The sequence below is a fragment of the Oryza sativa genome, chromosome 1 (genome assembly GCF_034140825.1).
Source record: "Oryza sativa Japonica Group chromosome 1, ASM3414082v1".
Taxonomy (NCBI): domain Eukaryota; kingdom Viridiplantae; phylum Streptophyta; class Magnoliopsida; order Poales; family Poaceae; genus Oryza; species Oryza sativa.
The window spans coordinates 33,823,022-33,839,201 of record NC_089035.1 but is presented as its reverse complement, the minus strand read 5'-3'; the positions used below and the strand labels follow the sequence as shown (position 1 = coordinate 33,839,201).

The following is a 16,180-nucleotide window of genomic DNA, read 5'->3' as shown; positions in this document are numbered from 1 at the left end:
CATCACACTCGATTAAAGTGAGAGTTATCCCCTCACCAGAAGATCGAGTCACGAGAGAGAGTCATCACCATGAACACGAATACACGATGCCCAAGACGACCTACACCCGTGCGTCAAGTGGATCGCCAATAGGCGATGTACGGCCATGTCGTATCACAGGATGCCTTTGACGAGGAGGAAGTAGAGCACACCGCCGATGAGGACACCCTCTGTTGCCGTTGGACGTAGGTGTCAACCACCGCGAGGGAGGCCAGGGCGGTCCAGCGGTTAGTCTCTGAAGAGTACATCCACGCGCATGTCGGTGGTCATGACCAATGAGGAACAGGTTGCCGCGACAAATCGGTGTGGTCGTAGTCCGCAGCAGGGCAGACCGTACCTAAAGCTGATAGGGACATAGAAGAGTATGGATCAGTTAGCTCCCATCGATGGCATTCAAGAAGTGAGGGGGGTCGTGGTCGCGAGGACGATGACGACTACGCCGCGCACCACGCGCCCACCATCCCCTCGTCGCACACCTTGGAGAGATGGGGAAGAGGAGGAGATGGAGAGGAGATAGAGGATTTTGCCCCTGACATGCCACTGTACTACCGATGGAACAGGGTTGATACAGTATCATGAGTTGTGGGATGGGCTATATTTGGTATTTTCGGTTGAGGGACGAATTTCAGACTTGATGACAACTTGAAGGACATAAATTGAACTTATTTCTTCCACTGCTGACGCCCACGTCGACTAATCCACGCAAATAGCCTTCCGGCCCATTACGCCCACGCTGAGTTCTGAGTTCAAACATAACACCACTTGTCCACTTGTCGTCCTCCCATCCACATACTCCCAGATTCCCAATCCAACTTTCCAAACATGCAAGGCCAACGCGACCAGAGTACCAGACGTGTTCCAAGTTCTACAGATAAACTTCCTTCAGAAGTTCAGATCCTAAACCTTCAAATCCCTGACTTGTGTGGACAGATCCGTACCGCTCGCTGCTCGCATGCTCATCAGCTCATGGACGCACACGGCGTTATGACAGCTCATCAACTTGTGAGTGATTGACGGCTCGGCGCGCATCAACCCCCCCTATTTTCCGTCCTCCGCTCCGCACGCCTCAAAAGCTGGCACACGTGCGTGCAGCGAGCCCGCTCACTGCGCGTTGCGCACCCGTCGGAGGCCATCGGTGATCGGTGATGTGGATAGGCGCCCTGGCCGCAGCCCGCAGGTACGAGCGCTCCGTGCGACGAGAGGAAACTGGAAAACCAATTAACAGTGTGGTGCCAACGGAAGAGTGGAAGACCGCAGGTACATAGTACATTGGGCATGGAACTTCTGAGCGCAAAACAGTTACGCGGGTTGAGATGGCCGTAGTTGGGCAAAAACCTTTTGTGTGATTGTGTCGGAAGCAGATAGGTTTTTCAGGTTTGCAACTCGTGACACACTCGCCCACTCGATAAACATTGTTGCTCTCAAAAAATTGGATGCGGCGATTTAACGTTACAATCTTTACAGGTTTTTACCATAAAGACGTGTCGATACAAGAAGCCTATGCTGTACAGACTACCAAAGGTTGCATGTATCCTCTCTGTTTCAGACTATCTACACTCTATTGCAGTTATAGTCACACCATTGACGGTAAGGGTTTCGGATGACTCCGTGTCTGACGCGTGCCTCCCAATGTTTACTCCAGGCTCATTTGGTTCCGGCAATGTAGCATTCTCACTGGCTAGCATCATAACGACCGAAGACATCAACGGTCTGTTTCTAGGTTGCACTTCAACACACAGGAGAGCAACCTGGATGCATCTCAACACCTCGCTGTAGTCGAAGCTGCCGCCCAACAGCTGGTCCAGTAAATCAACGCTCCTGCCTTCTTTCCACAGCAACCATGACTGAAAAATGATCGAAATGGCTATAAACATATTGTGACAAGATTGGGAAAAAAAAACTATTTGCAGGAATTAATAGCTAACGTTACTTACGTATCTGAGGAGGTTGAGATCGAGCTCGGCTTCGTAGAATCCTCGGTTCCGTCTGCCAGTGACGATCTCTAGCACTAGGACACCAAAGCTATAGACATCGGATTTCATGGAGAACACGCCGTCCATTGCATACTCCGGGGACATGTAGCCACTGGAAAACCAACTCATGTGTTAAGTCTAATTTTCAGAACAACATACTTATACAGACAGGGATTAGGAGAGAAAACTCACTATGTTCCGATGACCTTTCTAGTGTATGCAGTGGTCTGATCACCTCCAAACATCCTTGCAATCCCAAAGTCTGAGATCTTGGGCACCATGTTTCTGTCTAGCAACACGTTGCTTGCCTTCAAATCCCTGTGGATGATTCTAAACCTTGAATCTTCGTGGAGGTAGAGCAGACCCCGTGCAACCCCGACAATGATCTCAAACCGTTTGCTCCATCTTAGCAGCTTACGTTTTCCTTCATCTGTTCAATGTATGTAAGGAGTTTGAGAAGGTAAATACCATATGCATTTTAGCAAATTAGTTATGCAAACAGGTGTTTCTGCAAGTATATATGAACTGACCAAATATGAAAGTGTCTAGGCTCTGGTTGTGCATGTACTCGTAAACAAGCATCCTCTCATCGTCATCGATGCAGCAGCCCAATAGCCTGACAAGGTTCCTGTGCTGAAGCTTGGCTATCAGTTTGACCTCATTCTTGAACTCCACAACCCCTTGTACTGATCTTCTAGATAACCTCTTCACAGCTACTTCTTGCCCATCCTCCAGCTTCCCCTGTTGTAGGCACAGAAGCAGTGAATCACCAATCACATTCGTCGGCAAAGGTTATTTGGCAATTTGACTGTTTTTCGTTTGTCTGAAAAAAGGGTGATATTTGCGTGCTGTCTGATTCTTTATCTTACCATGTAAACCGGTCCGAATCCGCCTTCCCCGATCTTGTTGCTCGCGGCGAAGTCGTCCGTGGCGGCAACGATCGCCTTCAGATCAAGCAACGGAAGGTCGAGATCTTTTTCGTCACACTCCCTCTTCACATCCAGCCGTTGATCCCGTTTCACGCTCGAGGCAGGGTGCTGCTGGTTCCTGACCCTGAACGGGAGCACGTCATCTCCACCGCCGGCCGCCGCCGCCGCCGTCTCGTTCCTCCTCGTCCTCACCCTGTTCCTCCAAAACCACCAGCCGCCAACTGCTCCAAGCAGGAGAACACCGGAAATGGTCGCGACGACGACGGCGATCACCGCGCTGTTGCTCGGATGCTCGCTGTTAGCTGAAACCAAGCAGTGAGAAGTGAGAACCGGCAAAACCCGTGTTTCTGACGGGCTTTGTGTATGTCGTGTTTACATGCCAGGTGTGATTTTCAAAACTTTGTATCTGTACTGCTGTGGAGTGTCAAGTGCTTGCTCATAAATTGAGAAAGTATTTTTTTACATCTAGGTGCCATGACACATAGGTGTATGCATGTAATTTAAACAGTTATATAAAAGTTTCATAAAATTTGATAAGATAGACTATAATAATATAAGACAATATACAAACATGCAAGTCTAAATTCGATTGACATATAAAGAAAAAATAACAAATTTTATCTGCACTATACGGGTACTATTCACTGTCTGATTTTATTATTTTTGTTTCTCTAGTTGTATATCAAATTTAGTCATGCATGTTTGTGTATAGACTTACATCATCACAATTGATGCTACTATTTTTTTAATTTTTTTTCTTATAACTATTTAAGTCGCATGCAAACGATGGGTGCCATGACATCTAGTTATAGAAAATCCGTGTCTCTTATAAATTAGCATATCCAGAGAACAACTTTTCGCTGTTGAGAGTCACTATCAAGTTGGGTGGTGTTGGACATTTGTTGTTTTGACTGCACCGCACCTAATCCAGAGAATGCGTTACATGGTATGGGAGATACTAATGGTTGGTGCAGTATCACAAAACTAATGACGGTTGACGTACGGCTAATTGACCTGTGCTAATTTGCTTGTTTGAGGAGTGGATCACGGGATCAGGAAAGGGCCACAGCAACTAGTCCGTGTCAGTGGGTTGAAGAGCGCTGGCTAGTGGTGAAATTTGGCCTACATGCGCAACCATTTCTTGACCAGGAAAATGTCAACTAATAATGGTTTTTCTTAGACAAGTGAATGGGCCAGTGCACGTAAAATGATTATATTTGGGAGGGAAAACAGAGGAAAAACTGAGAGTGAGGACAAGCTATTATTCAGCTAGCTAGGCCAGAAACCAGAATTGGGTCGACACTTCAGGCTAACATGAACATTTTTTCTAAGCTCTAATTCCACGAGGCGAAAATGAATGCTAAATTGGTCGCTAGATAAGATGTTCCCTTCGAGAAGAAAGTAGAAATAAGAATTTCACAGTGATGTAAATCATGTGTAATAATTTTCTCACCTGCGGCGTTCAAGGCGTCTACCTCGGACTGCGCGAGCCGGATGTAGACATCCTGCACGACCCCGGAGTACTGCCTCATGTCCAGCAGATCGACGGCCCAGATGACGCACCCGCGGCTGACCCCGCCGCTTGCGTTCGCCGCGGCGTACGCCCTGCAGCTGCAGTTGCCCAGGCACACCTGCCTGCACTGGTCCAGCGTCATGCCGGCGTACACCGTCGCGTTCGTCGCCGCCGGCAGCTTCATCCTGTTCACCGTCCAGAACCCGTCGCCGGCGCCGTCGCAGGTGAGGTTGGCCGTCAAGACGCACCCGCCCGACGCGTCCCGGAGGCCCCACTGCTGCGGCGACCGCGGCTGGAACCCCGGCAGGCAGCTGCACAGCGTGGGCGTGCTGGTGTCGCAGTAGCCGAACGCCCCGCACTTGGCGTAGCCGTCGCACGGGTCGGTCGGGTAGTACCAGAAGCTGCTCCACGCGCCGTTGATCCACACGAAGCGCTGCACCTGCCCCGCCGTCGCGTCGGCCACGAACCGGGAGAGCAGCGACGGGTTGAGGATGGAGTAGCTGTAGTACGTCTCGTCGGGGCTCGAGACCACCGTGAAGGCGAAGTCCTGGGACTTGAGGTCCGGCACGCCCGTGAGCTCCGCGCCGTTCCACGGCCCGCTCCCGTAGATCATCGCCGGGCCGCGGAAGAGGAAGAACTCCGGCAGGCCGCCGGGAACGAGCTTGAACGTGTACGACCCCGGCGAGGGGTCGGACGAGCTCGTCCACGACGTCATGTTCCTGGTGATGCCGTTCTTGACGTCCACCCCGAGCTTCATCCCCGGGAGCAGGGTGTCCGTCGGGTAGTCGAAGCTCTGCCACGCCACGCTTCCGGGAGACCCGGAGCTCACGACGAGGTTGCCGTCGTCCTGGAGCCGAGCGGTGGCGCCGGCGGCGGTTACGTTCCTCGCCGGAGCCGGGGACGACCACACGGTGGTGTTCTTCGCGTCGGCGATGACAAGGCGGCCGTCGGCGGACAGCCTGGCGACGGCGGGGACGTTGACGACAGGGTCCTGCCGGTTGGCGACCCACACGACGGTCTGGCCGGGGATGCTGGCGTACCAAATGCCGAGATACGTCCTGCCGTCGGTGGCGCCATTCGGGACGAAGAAACCGAGCTCAAAGACGCCACCGGACGAGACGAGCGTCTGGTTGCCGGTGATGAACCCGGCCTGGCCGATGACGTCGGCGGCGGTAGCGGCGCGTGAGAAGAAGGCAACGGCGGCGGCGACGAAGAGCAGCGGGAGGAGAGAGCGCGGCGCACGTGTCGACATGCTCCCGGCCGGCCTCTCACTGGAATTGAGCGCCAAAACGAGTAAACGGCGACTCGTCTCAGTACATGGTGCGCCTCCCTGCGTCTGCGTGGGTGCGAGAAATGACTAAGCTTAGCTAACCCTGCCGCGCCGGCACCGCGAGGCTGCGTGCGCGGCACTAGCTTTTCACTAATCCGTTAGCTTCAGATCAGCGTGGAAGATGAAGTGGCTAGCACAGTCGCACCCTGGGGCTTCTCGGCGCACGGAACACATTTGTTAATCGCATTAGATAAGAGGATGATTCTAATATCTTGGGTGGACGTCCACACATTTCTTTGCATGCTACTTAAATGATTATAAAAAAATTCTAAAAAAATTCACAAGATAGGTTAATTTGTAATATATCATTTCACAAACATACAAGTTCAAATTCGACTTCTACAAGTTGTAACAAAAATAACAAATTTTGTTATTTTTGTTACAACTTGTAGAAGTCGAATTTGAACTTGCATGTTTGTGAAGTGATATATTATAAATTAACCTATCATGTCAATTTTTTTTAAAAAAATTTCATAACCATTTAGATGACATGAAAAAAATGGGTGAAAGTCCACCCGAGTGTTTAAAACAGTTTCCCCATTAGATTCGATGATGGATTCTAATCCCACGTTTCGGCTGCCGTCCGCCGCTGCGTATGCATGTTGGTAGTAGTAGGATAAGGAAATTGCACTTCTTCTGGTTTATATTATAAGTTGCTTTAACTTTTTTTAAAAAGTATTTTTTTTATTGATCAAACTTATTAAAAAAATTAGTAATACGATACCAAATTTATTTCATTAAATTTAATATGTGAATATATTTTTATAATATATTTATTTTGTGTTAGAAATATATTATATTTTTCTATAAATTTAATCAAACTTGTGATTAGAAAAAAAAATCGAAACATCGAACAGAACAATAGTATTAGTAATAGATCAGCGTTGGTGGTCCGGTCAACGGAACAGCTGGTTCTGGTAGGCGAGTTGGTGACGATGGTCGTAGGCAGATCGAGCCGTCCTGGTCGAACTATTCTATGGCGAGCGCATGTGAGACCCGAGTCGAGGGCTCGAGGCTGGGAGGTTTTTACCCGTATGCCATTAAAAAAATGACCTATGTCTCTGTGCCACTAAAAAGTTCGAGCTTCCCTCTATGTCATCGTCGAACTTTATCGCGCCCTCCACACCATTCCGTCGCTATTCTGTGAGGGTTTATCCGTTTGGCAGCTCTGACATGTGGGCCCAAGTAGAAAAAATGTCCCTATTGCCCTTTCTTCCAGTTTCTTCCTCTCGCTCCTTCCCCCTTTCTCCCACGCGCGAGTGCACACAAGCGGCGACGGCCGGGCACGGCGGCGCCTGGTGCTTGGCGCGGCGGAGACGGTCGGCGCGCCGACGCAGGCGGTGTCCGATTGCAGCGGCATGGGTTGGGCGACGACCGGGGAGCACCATCGATGGAGCGCTAGGCAGGAGGCGGTCGGGCGCCGGATGGGGAGGCAGCTGGCGGCGTCGCTGGCTCGACTCGGCGGAGACGTCGGCGCCGGTGGAAGAGAATGCCGTCGTGCACCCCGACGTGGCCGTGGAGGCGGTTCGACGCGGCGGTGAGCAGGGCGGTGCCGTCGTCGACGCGGCGGCGGGGGGACGGCACTGGCGGGGGACGACCAGTCGTCGTCTCCGGGTCCGGCAGCTCGGGTATCGGCGTCGTCGACACCTCGAACCCCAGCGGCTCCCCTTCCCAGTCCATCCCTTCCTCGGCGGTGGCGTCCTCGTCCGCGCTCCTACAAGCGCTGCTGCGTGCGGGACGAGACGCCGCCTCTATGCGGCGGCGGCGGCGCACGGTGATGAGCGCCTCTCCGGCGGGGCCGAGGAGCGCGAGCTCGCCGGCGGAGGCGGCTCCCCCTCCGTGGCCGCGGCGACCAGGAAGGGTGGGGAGGCGCGGCGAGGCCGGCGACCGGTGCTGTGCGGCGGCTGGGCGCAGGTTCGACGGCGGCGGCCGACGGCCGCGAGGGGGCGTCCCCGGACTCGAGGACCTCGCTCCCGACGGTGACGATGGAGATGGTCGGCGGCAGAGAGAGGCTAGAGAGAGCGCCACAGAGAGAGGCCAGGAGAGATGTCGGCGGCGAGCGAGGGGATGCGGCGGCGGCGGGGTCGGCGGCGAGCGAGGGGATGTCGCCGTTGGCCACGCCGGCGAGGGAGGCGGCGAAGAGGAGGGCGAACGCCGGGGCGCCGACGACCATGTGGCGGCGCAGGTCCCACCCCCTGGCGGCGAGCGAGGCGACGAGGAGCGTGGAGGCAGCGAGCCCCTGGTGGTAGGCGAAGTGGGAGACGGAGCGCTCGGAGAGGAGGCGCGCGCGCGGAGGAAGTCGATGGTCATCGCTGTCGTTGCGTCCGCCGCTGCTGCCATCTCCAACCCTTCCTCTCAAGTCTAAGGGCAACTAAATCATTTGGCTGTACCGTTACCACCGTTAGAACAAAAAAAAAACAGACGGAATGGTGTGGAGGGCGCGATAAAGTTCGACGATGGCATAGAGGGAGGCTCGAACTTTTTAGTGGCACAGAGGTAGGGTCATCTTTTTTAATGGCACACAGGTAAAAACCTCCGAGGCTGGCACTCTCCGTGTATCGTTTGCTTGCATCATCGGCCGATTCGAACTTTCTGTTGCACTGTTGTCAATACTCAATTGGCAGACCGAACTTTAATTAGGAGTACTTAGCACAAAAATAGGGTGAGGAGAGATGGCCAGCTCGTTTCTCGCTGAAGGCTCAGACGGCTTGCGCCTTGCGTCCAGGACAGGATTAGGCAGAGTTTGTCTATATATGGCGCGAATACATTGTGAACACAGCAAATTATGGAGGGGCGTCGCAAGCTGCTGACTTAGTCCACCTCGGCTCCGAGTTGACTGCACACGGTCAGATTAAACGGATGTCACCGTCATCTTAGAATACATTTACTACTCCATCTGTCCTAAAATATAATACCTAAAATTAGATGTGACATATTAAATATTATGTATCTGAACTGAGGGGCATACAAAACGACCATGCCATACATATATCACCAGATTGTAGAAACAGGCTAAAGAAAGAGGACCTTCAGCCCTTCGTTGACAAGGTCGTGTGTCGTCTGCCGCTCTGGCAATCTGGTCAGATGTCATCGGTCAGTCGCATCACCATGGTAAACGCCGTACTAAGCGCCATCCCCATCTACCTGCTAATTGCCCTTGATGCTCCGAAGTGGGTAATTAAAGGAATCGACAAGATTAGAAGGGGATTTCTTTGGGCTGGCAAAGCCAGTACGCATGGCGGCAACCAGCAAATGCCGAGTAGCCTGGGGAAGTGTCTGTGCTCTAAAACAATATGGTGGCCTAGGAGTACCTAATTTGGAGCGCATGGGCATTGCCTTGAGATCACAGTGTATTTGGCTAGAACGTACTGCACCAAAAAGACCGTGGCATGGCCTTCATTTACCAGTTTTTGAGAAAGAGCGAAGTTTCATGGCAGTCTCCACGATCAGCACACTGGGCAATGGTGAATCTATTCTCTTTTGGATGGACAACTGGCTGGAGGCCTCATCCATCCGTTGCATCGCCCCGGCTGTCTTTGCGGCAGTCCTGTGAGGATCCGTCGCCGTAGAACGGTGGCTGAAGCTCTGCACAATCAGCAATGGGTTAGGGAATGCTCCGGAGCTTTGGGTATGCAAGCATTCCTATAATACCTTCAATTTATGGAGCTTGTTGAGGTCGTCGGTGCAGCTGCTTGATCGGTCGGATGCATTTATTTGGAGATGGGAAGCTTCAGGAGCCTACTCCTCCAAATCAGCATACTACGTGCCGTTTGTGGGGAGAATTGCAAACCTGTTTGGAAGACTCTAGCCCCTCCGAAGTGTCGTTATTTCATTTGGCTGGTCGCGATGAAGAGATGTTGGACGACAGACCGTCTGTGATCTCGAGGGTTGCCGCATCCTTATCGTTGTGTGCTCTGTGATCAACACGACGAAAGCATCGATCACATTCTGGTCGCTTGCCCGGAATCTTGCCAACTATGGTGGGGTCGTTCTCTCCAAGATTGGGTTGCCGTAATGCCTGCCCGTGAGCGAAGAGTCCTTTAATCTCTGGTTTTGTAACTCTCGTTTGAAGGTTGCACGAGCCAGCAGGCGGGGTTTTGACACCATCGCGACACTTGTTGCCTGGACCATCTAGAAGGAGAGGAACAACCGGTCTTCAATTCGCAAAAAAGAACATGGGCAGAGGTGGCGCATGCAATGGTGGCCGAAGTTGCTCTTTGGCGGTTGACGCATGAGGCGTTGCCGATGTTAAGCCTGTAGTTTTCGCTTTGGGTCGTCCTTATCTAGTTTAGCGAGAATAGTCTTAAGTGCTCAGATTTCCAGTACCATGTCCCCTTCATTTTTGAGTTTGCTTCGGTTTGTAAATAACCTTTATTTTTCTTAATACAAATATGCGCTCCTTACATATTAAAAAAAAAGCACATTTATACAGGGTAATGAGGCGAAATAAGATCGAGCTGTGCATCCCTTTAGAGTGGGCATTCGGTTTCCCCGGTTGAACCGATTTATCTATAGATCGGTTTTTTGGAAAATGACCACCGAACTAAGATCAGGGCAAAATAGAACTGAACCGATAGAGCCGATCACATTTGGTTCGGTTTATCGGTTATTCGTTTTTACCGAATAATTAGGTGGTGCATATGAGTAGGAGTCAATTTAGCCTTAGATATACAAGGAGACAATCAGACGAGCGGTGAGAGACTAATGGCTTAATTGGCACACGCGCATGCGGCCAGGCAGGATCGCATCTGCTTGTCTCTCTTGAGTTGGTATGGGTCTTGAACTGACTTGGGCCTGAATTGCTGAGCCAACATAAGGTTACAATATAGACCTCGGTTTATACGGTATTATCGGTTTCAACTTAACAAAAGCCGAGCCACACACCGATCACCCAAGTATGTAAAAAGGAAAACCGAACGTCACTCCAAACACCGAGAAAACTGTTGTTTCGGTTCGGTGTGCGGTTTTCGGGAAAATTGTACCCACCCCTACGGCCCTACCCCTCTAAGCTCTATGTAGATACCGTATAGATACACCTCTGACCGCCCTTGCAAAACATACCCGGTTGCTAAGTTCTTTAGAGTTTCACATCAGGAAGGTTCAATTAAGAGGCATCAATTAATTGACATGATACTATCTACCTTGCGTGTCGGAAATTGTCATTCCGTTTATGGAGTGTGTTCCTCCGTGAACACCAGCTTCAGTCCAAATCCCAGCGGAGACGAAGGCAGGCTGCTTCGGTTCAGGCAGGGTGGTGCTTTCATTATCAAGCGCTGAAATTATCTCGGTCATGGTAGGTCGATTGATGGGACTCTCCTGTACGCACATCAGGCCGACATGAATGCATCTCAATACCTTATGCTCTGGACATGCGTTATATATGGATGGATCAGCGAGCTCGGACCACCTTCCTTCTTTCCATAGTTCCCATGCCTGCAAAATTCAGGAGTTCATTTTTAGGCAGAACAATTCACTTACCAAAAACAACAAAATTTTGACTGTGAATATCTACTACTTACATAACAAAGGAGGTTAAGGGAGTTCCCACGTTGGTGAAATCCAGCGTTTCGAATTCCACTTACAATCTCTAGAAGCAAGACTCCAAAGCTAAACACATCAGACTTAACCGAGAAAATGCCTTCCATAGCATACTCCGGAGCCATGTATCCACTAAAATATTCAATTAAATTAATGAACATCTATATCTGAACCTAGAATGATTTTCATAGATTAAATACGGAGAGAAGAAGGCTCACTAAGCGCGCTTACTATGTTCCAACAACCCGGTTGGTGTTTGCTTCTGTTTCTTTGGAACCAAATATTCTTGCCATACCAAAATCAGATATCTTAGGATTCATATCGATGTCCAACAGAATATTGCTTGCTTTCAGGTCCCTATGAATAATCCTGAACCTCGAATGCTTGTGAAGATAAAGGAGACCTTGAGCAATACCTTCAATTATACCTTCCAACCCACACTGTATGACCTGCCCAGCTATTGAAACATCAAATCACATCATTCTTCGTTGCAAATTAGCAGGGGAAGTCTGGAAGAAGCTCAACCTATATGAGACAGCCGTGCGCAGCTCTAACATACAAGATTTTGTGGAATCAATCCTGGACACCTTGCCAGAACACCAGAAACCGGGATGGCCTGCATGCTTTGCTGCTTGTTCGCACGGTCTCTGGAAAGCACGCAACCAGCTGATCTTCAAGCTCACGGAAACAAGCGTTGCATACATCCTGCATCGAATCAGAGAAAGTCTCCAGTTATGGGTTCACCGCTTAAAGCCTAGCCTTCGCGAACACCTCAACACTTGGGCAGACAAGCTTAGCTAGGTTTCCTTTTTATTCCTGTATTTTTATTTTTATTCCTGTGTTTTGTTTTTTCTTCTTCCTTTTCTTCTCCTTTCCTTCTTTTTTTATCTTTCTTTCTCTTTATCCTTCCTCTCTGTTCCCCCCTGTATAATCTCTTGCCAGCCACTGGCTTTGTCACTTTTATGACCACCATTAATACAATGGAAACAAGGTAGAGTCTCTCTACCTTGTGCGTCAAAAAAAAATAGTTATTCGTGTTGTCCAGTCTAACATTTCCCTTCTTGATTGTTCTTAAAAACAAAGAAATACTTAAGTCAAAAGATAGCAACTGAGGAAAAAGAGTTGATGTTTTTGGGACAAGAAAGAAGAGGCTATGAAGGACGAAATCTGGAAAGGAATATTGAACTGACCAAAGAGGAAAAAATCCAAACTTTTGTTCGGCATGTACTCATATATAAGTATCTTTTCTTCTCCTTGGATGCAGCATCCCAAGAGCCTAACTAAGTTTCTGTGCTGAAGTTTGGCTATCAGCATGATCTCATTCTTAAACTCAAGTAGACCTTGTCCTGAATGTGCTGCAAGTCTCTTAACAGCAATCTCCTGCCCTTCAGGTAAGTTGCCCTGGAGCATGATCAGAGATTGTGACATTGTGTTATGCCTAAAAATTCACCATAGAATCTCAAAGCCAAAAATCACTGGCCCCAAGGCCTGCCTTTGTTCCCACAACTCACATTTCCCCCAGGCCCCAGCATGTTTGGGATAGCCAAGAATTGATTCCGCAGATTCATAAGAAGCATACTTTCTTCTTTTTTTTTCTCCAGCCAGTATTGATGAAAGTGCACATATAAATGGAGTTTGAAAATTTTGTGAATAATGTTAGAATAAATGGATTTTGCTACACTATATAGGTAAGCTAACAGTAACCATTGAGCCCAAATTATTTTGGAGTATTTGGTCACTTGAATGCAATATTTTATTTACACTGCCATTGCTATGTCAATCAGCTGCTTAGAATTTTTTACAACCATGGAGTAGCTAATTTAACTGCTTTGATATGGGCATATTTCAGGACTTATTAATCTAATTTAGCTACGTAGCATGCTAATCAGAATGACGTACCTTGTAGACAGGACCAAATCCCCCCTCTCCAAGTTTATTTTCAAGCGAAAATTTACATGTTGCATCTGCTATTTCAGAGAAGCAAAATGAGGTAAAGTGAGAACCTGTCTCCTCACTCTCCCAAAGCTTTATTGCACTGTCAGTGTCCACCCCCTTTGCTGATTCATAGAATAACATTTTCTTATAAACAGATAATTTTGGTATGAAGGATCCAACATGGCTTTTTCATGGTTACCTTTGCTTTTCTGCCTCCACATCCAAAGAAAAATAAGGGAGGCAAAAATAAGAAATGCAACAGAAGAAACTGTAGCTGCAATCAAGACCACTGGGGTACCTGACAAAGAGAAAATAGAGCACATCAATTGCCTTAACAGTTTACCTGGACTTCTCCTTCAAGCACAGTATGCATCTCATCTGTACAGTGCTGAAAGAATGTTACTGTCAGGTACATTTGTTACCTCTTGATTCCAACTCTGAGGCAGCCAGACGAAGATAGAAAGTTCCTACCGCATCACCACTCTCCCCCTCCCTCAAGTTCATAATATTTCCATACCACAAGCTGCACTTATCCTGCAATACAGCATAAGCAGTACAGGAACAGTTCGTCAAGCAGGTTGATTCACACTGCTTTTGTCCTGTAATAGAAGATATTGTTGTTGCATTTCCTGGCAATCCCATGTCAGGCATTTGAAAGAATTTATCACCCACACAATGCATATTAGTTTGTCTAATACATCCTCTCCTGGTATCTCCACTAGACCATCCAACCCCATCTCCTGGATTAAATCCTTTTGGGCATTTGCAACGGTTTTGCCAGTCTTGATTTCCGGCACAGATGCCAAAAGCTCCACATGGACTATATGCTTTGCAGCTTCCCTCTGGCCAGCTCCCAAGCACAAGCCACTGGTGTAAAACAAAGTCCATTCGTTCAAGGAGTTTGAGTTGCCCTGAGTGATCTAATACATACCTTACCATTCCACTAGCTGGTATGGAAGAGTAACTGAGCGTAGTCCTGGCGTCATTGGAAACATATAGGAAACTCATGCTTTCTGACTCGGTAAAATTATACGATTGGCCATTCCATAGTCCACTCTTCCAATAGACATTGCCCCTCTCCCAGATAAAAAAATCACCCTTCTCATTTGGATCCATCCCAAAAGAATAGTCTCCTATTGCTGGGTCATCTGAGCTCCTCCATGAAGTGAGCAACTGGTTTTGTGCACCAACAAATCCAAGATTCATTCCTTGGAGCCATGTATCAGTTGGGTAGTCAAAGCTCTGCCATCTCAGCCTCGACCGGTTACTGACACTCCTCAAGACAAGGTTGCCAGAATCCAGTATAGTTGCTTCGGTATCTTTTGCTCCTGATCCATAAGCTACTGTGAACGAGCTGCCTCTGCCATCTAAAATTACCAGATTTCCACTTGTGTCAAACATAAGGATTCCAGAAGTATCTAGAACCGGATTGTTTCTATTAGCAACCCATACAACTGTCCTATTTGGAACATTGCTGTACCATATACCAACATACCGATATGTAGAAGTTCCAGGGCTAAAGAAGCCGAGAGTGAATGTCTCATTTGCAGACACAATGGTCTGCCCATCTGAAATTTGTTTATTTGGTAACAAGCTGTCCGTTGTTATTGTGCTTGACAAACAGCATGTTGACAATACAAGTAGAATCAGAAAGGCATCAAGTATGTCCCCAAACACAGAGTAGCTTCTTGTCCCAAACATGGCCATCCGCCTATCTCATATAGGTAGCGGCTCAATCGTAACAATCTAGATCAAAGCAAGTAGTGGGTTAAAACTTAAAAAGGCCAGTTCAATGCAAGGAGGGAGTAGATTGAACTAGTAGGAGGCATACTCAAGCATAAGTTTCATACCTTAGTTCCTTGGAAGATCAACTCTCCAAACAAGATTGCTTGTGAGGAATGAATCTACAAGAGAGAACATGGGAAACACGATACCTTACTCTTGTTATAGAAAGAAAACAAGCAATATCCAAATTAAATCTTCACATGTGCTCCTGCTAAACTTCCATGGTGGTATAATAGTATATCTTCTTTCCCAAATTATTGCAACAGAAACATGGTCCACAACTGAAGGACAAAAGGAGCATACCACTTTTGACTTTGACTATTGTGCTCCAAGACCAGATGAACTACAGTCATCGTTATATTATGGACCAAAAATTGAGTCCATACCAATTCCACGGTACACTTTAATACCACAAAATTCTCGTCTCTCTTGAGTCCCTTACCTGCTGTACCCTGAATAATCATCGGCCCTTCCATGATACCATCAGCTCCGACCTGACTAATCTATATTCTCCATCCCACACTTCTGCTCCCTGGCGACATACAAGCAACGTAACGTAACCTCCACTCCGCAAGATGCGGTCGCGCAAACCAAACAAATATTTCAAAAAACGAGATGACCATGGATTATGGAAGACTAAAAAGAAGAAATAAACATTTTGAGAAGAGCTATATGCAATATAAGAGAACAATCGGAGAACTAACTCCAGCTTCCCTCTTCCCCAACTCCATCCGGTTATACGATCTTTCTCTTCTTCCATCAATCCAGTCCCTTATCTCAACCATGTTTGGTAATCTCGCTTGCGGTACAAGGATGTTACGCCAGATTGGAATAATTCACAGAAACATAGGAATCACAAAACTTGCAGGCATTGGCCTTTGGAACAAGACGATACGAAACCGAAATTGGTGCTGGGGTGAAACGAAATGACGCCCAACAGGACATCACTAGGTACTAAGCGTGAAGACACCACCTCACCTGCGCTTCCTCTTCCTCCTCCTCGTCTCCGCCCCGCTGCCGCCGCCGCCGCCGCCAACGACGACGACGAGCCATGGCGGAGCCGCGGTCCCAGTGAGGGGCAGCGTTTGGTGGGCCTTGGGTCAACCCTTTCCCATCGGCCGCGAGTTGTGCCTATTTT

General features: G+C 48.6%; 2 protein-coding genes across 4 annotated transcripts; both read right to left on the bottom strand.

Annotated features, from left to right (window-relative positions):
- Window positions 1-1,451: 1,451 nt before the first annotated feature.
- LOC4327035 (receptor-like serine/threonine-protein kinase SD1-8) lies at window positions 1,452-5,839 on the bottom strand. Its single transcript, XM_015764197.3, has 6 exons — window positions 4,395-5,839; window positions 2,882-3,243; window positions 2,543-2,753; window positions 2,205-2,442; window positions 1,974-2,124; window positions 1,452-1,883 (listed from the first exon to the last, which is right to left on the bottom strand). The coding sequence occupies exons 1-6, from the start codon at window positions 5,704-5,706 to the stop codon at window positions 1,587-1,589; spliced, it is 2,571 nt and encodes an 856-aa protein (XP_015619683.1). The 5' UTR covers window positions 5,707-5,839; the 3' UTR covers window positions 1,452-1,586.
- A 4,719-nt stretch (window positions 5,840-10,558) lies between these two features.
- Window positions 10,559-16,149, bottom strand: LOC107278529 (cysteine-rich receptor-like protein kinase 10). Of its 3 annotated transcripts, XM_015758315.3 has the most exons (9): window positions 15,108-16,149; window positions 13,680-15,003; window positions 13,457-13,555; window positions 13,222-13,379; window positions 12,513-12,723; window positions 12,351-12,392; window positions 11,554-11,749; window positions 11,304-11,454; window positions 10,559-11,217 (listed from the first exon to the last, which is right to left on the bottom strand). In XM_015758315.3, the coding sequence occupies exons 2-9, from the start codon at window positions 14,962-14,964 to the stop codon at window positions 10,918-10,920; spliced, it is 2,442 nt and encodes an 813-aa protein (XP_015613801.1). In that variant the 5' UTR covers window positions 14,965-15,003; window positions 15,108-16,149; the 3' UTR covers window positions 10,559-10,917. The 3 variants fall into 3 exon arrangements, with proteins under 3 accessions (XP_015613801.1, XP_025877383.1, XP_025877385.1); XM_026021598.2 differs by lacking the exons at window positions 12,513-12,723; window positions 13,222-13,379; window positions 13,457-13,555; window positions 13,680-15,003; window positions 15,108-16,149 and having other exon boundaries at window positions 11,554-11,771; window positions 11,848-12,506; XM_026021600.2 differs by lacking the exons at window positions 12,513-12,723; window positions 13,222-13,379; window positions 13,457-13,555; window positions 13,680-15,003; window positions 15,108-16,149 and having other exon boundaries at window positions 11,541-12,506.
- Between the last annotated feature and the right edge of the window lie 31 nt (window positions 16,150-16,180).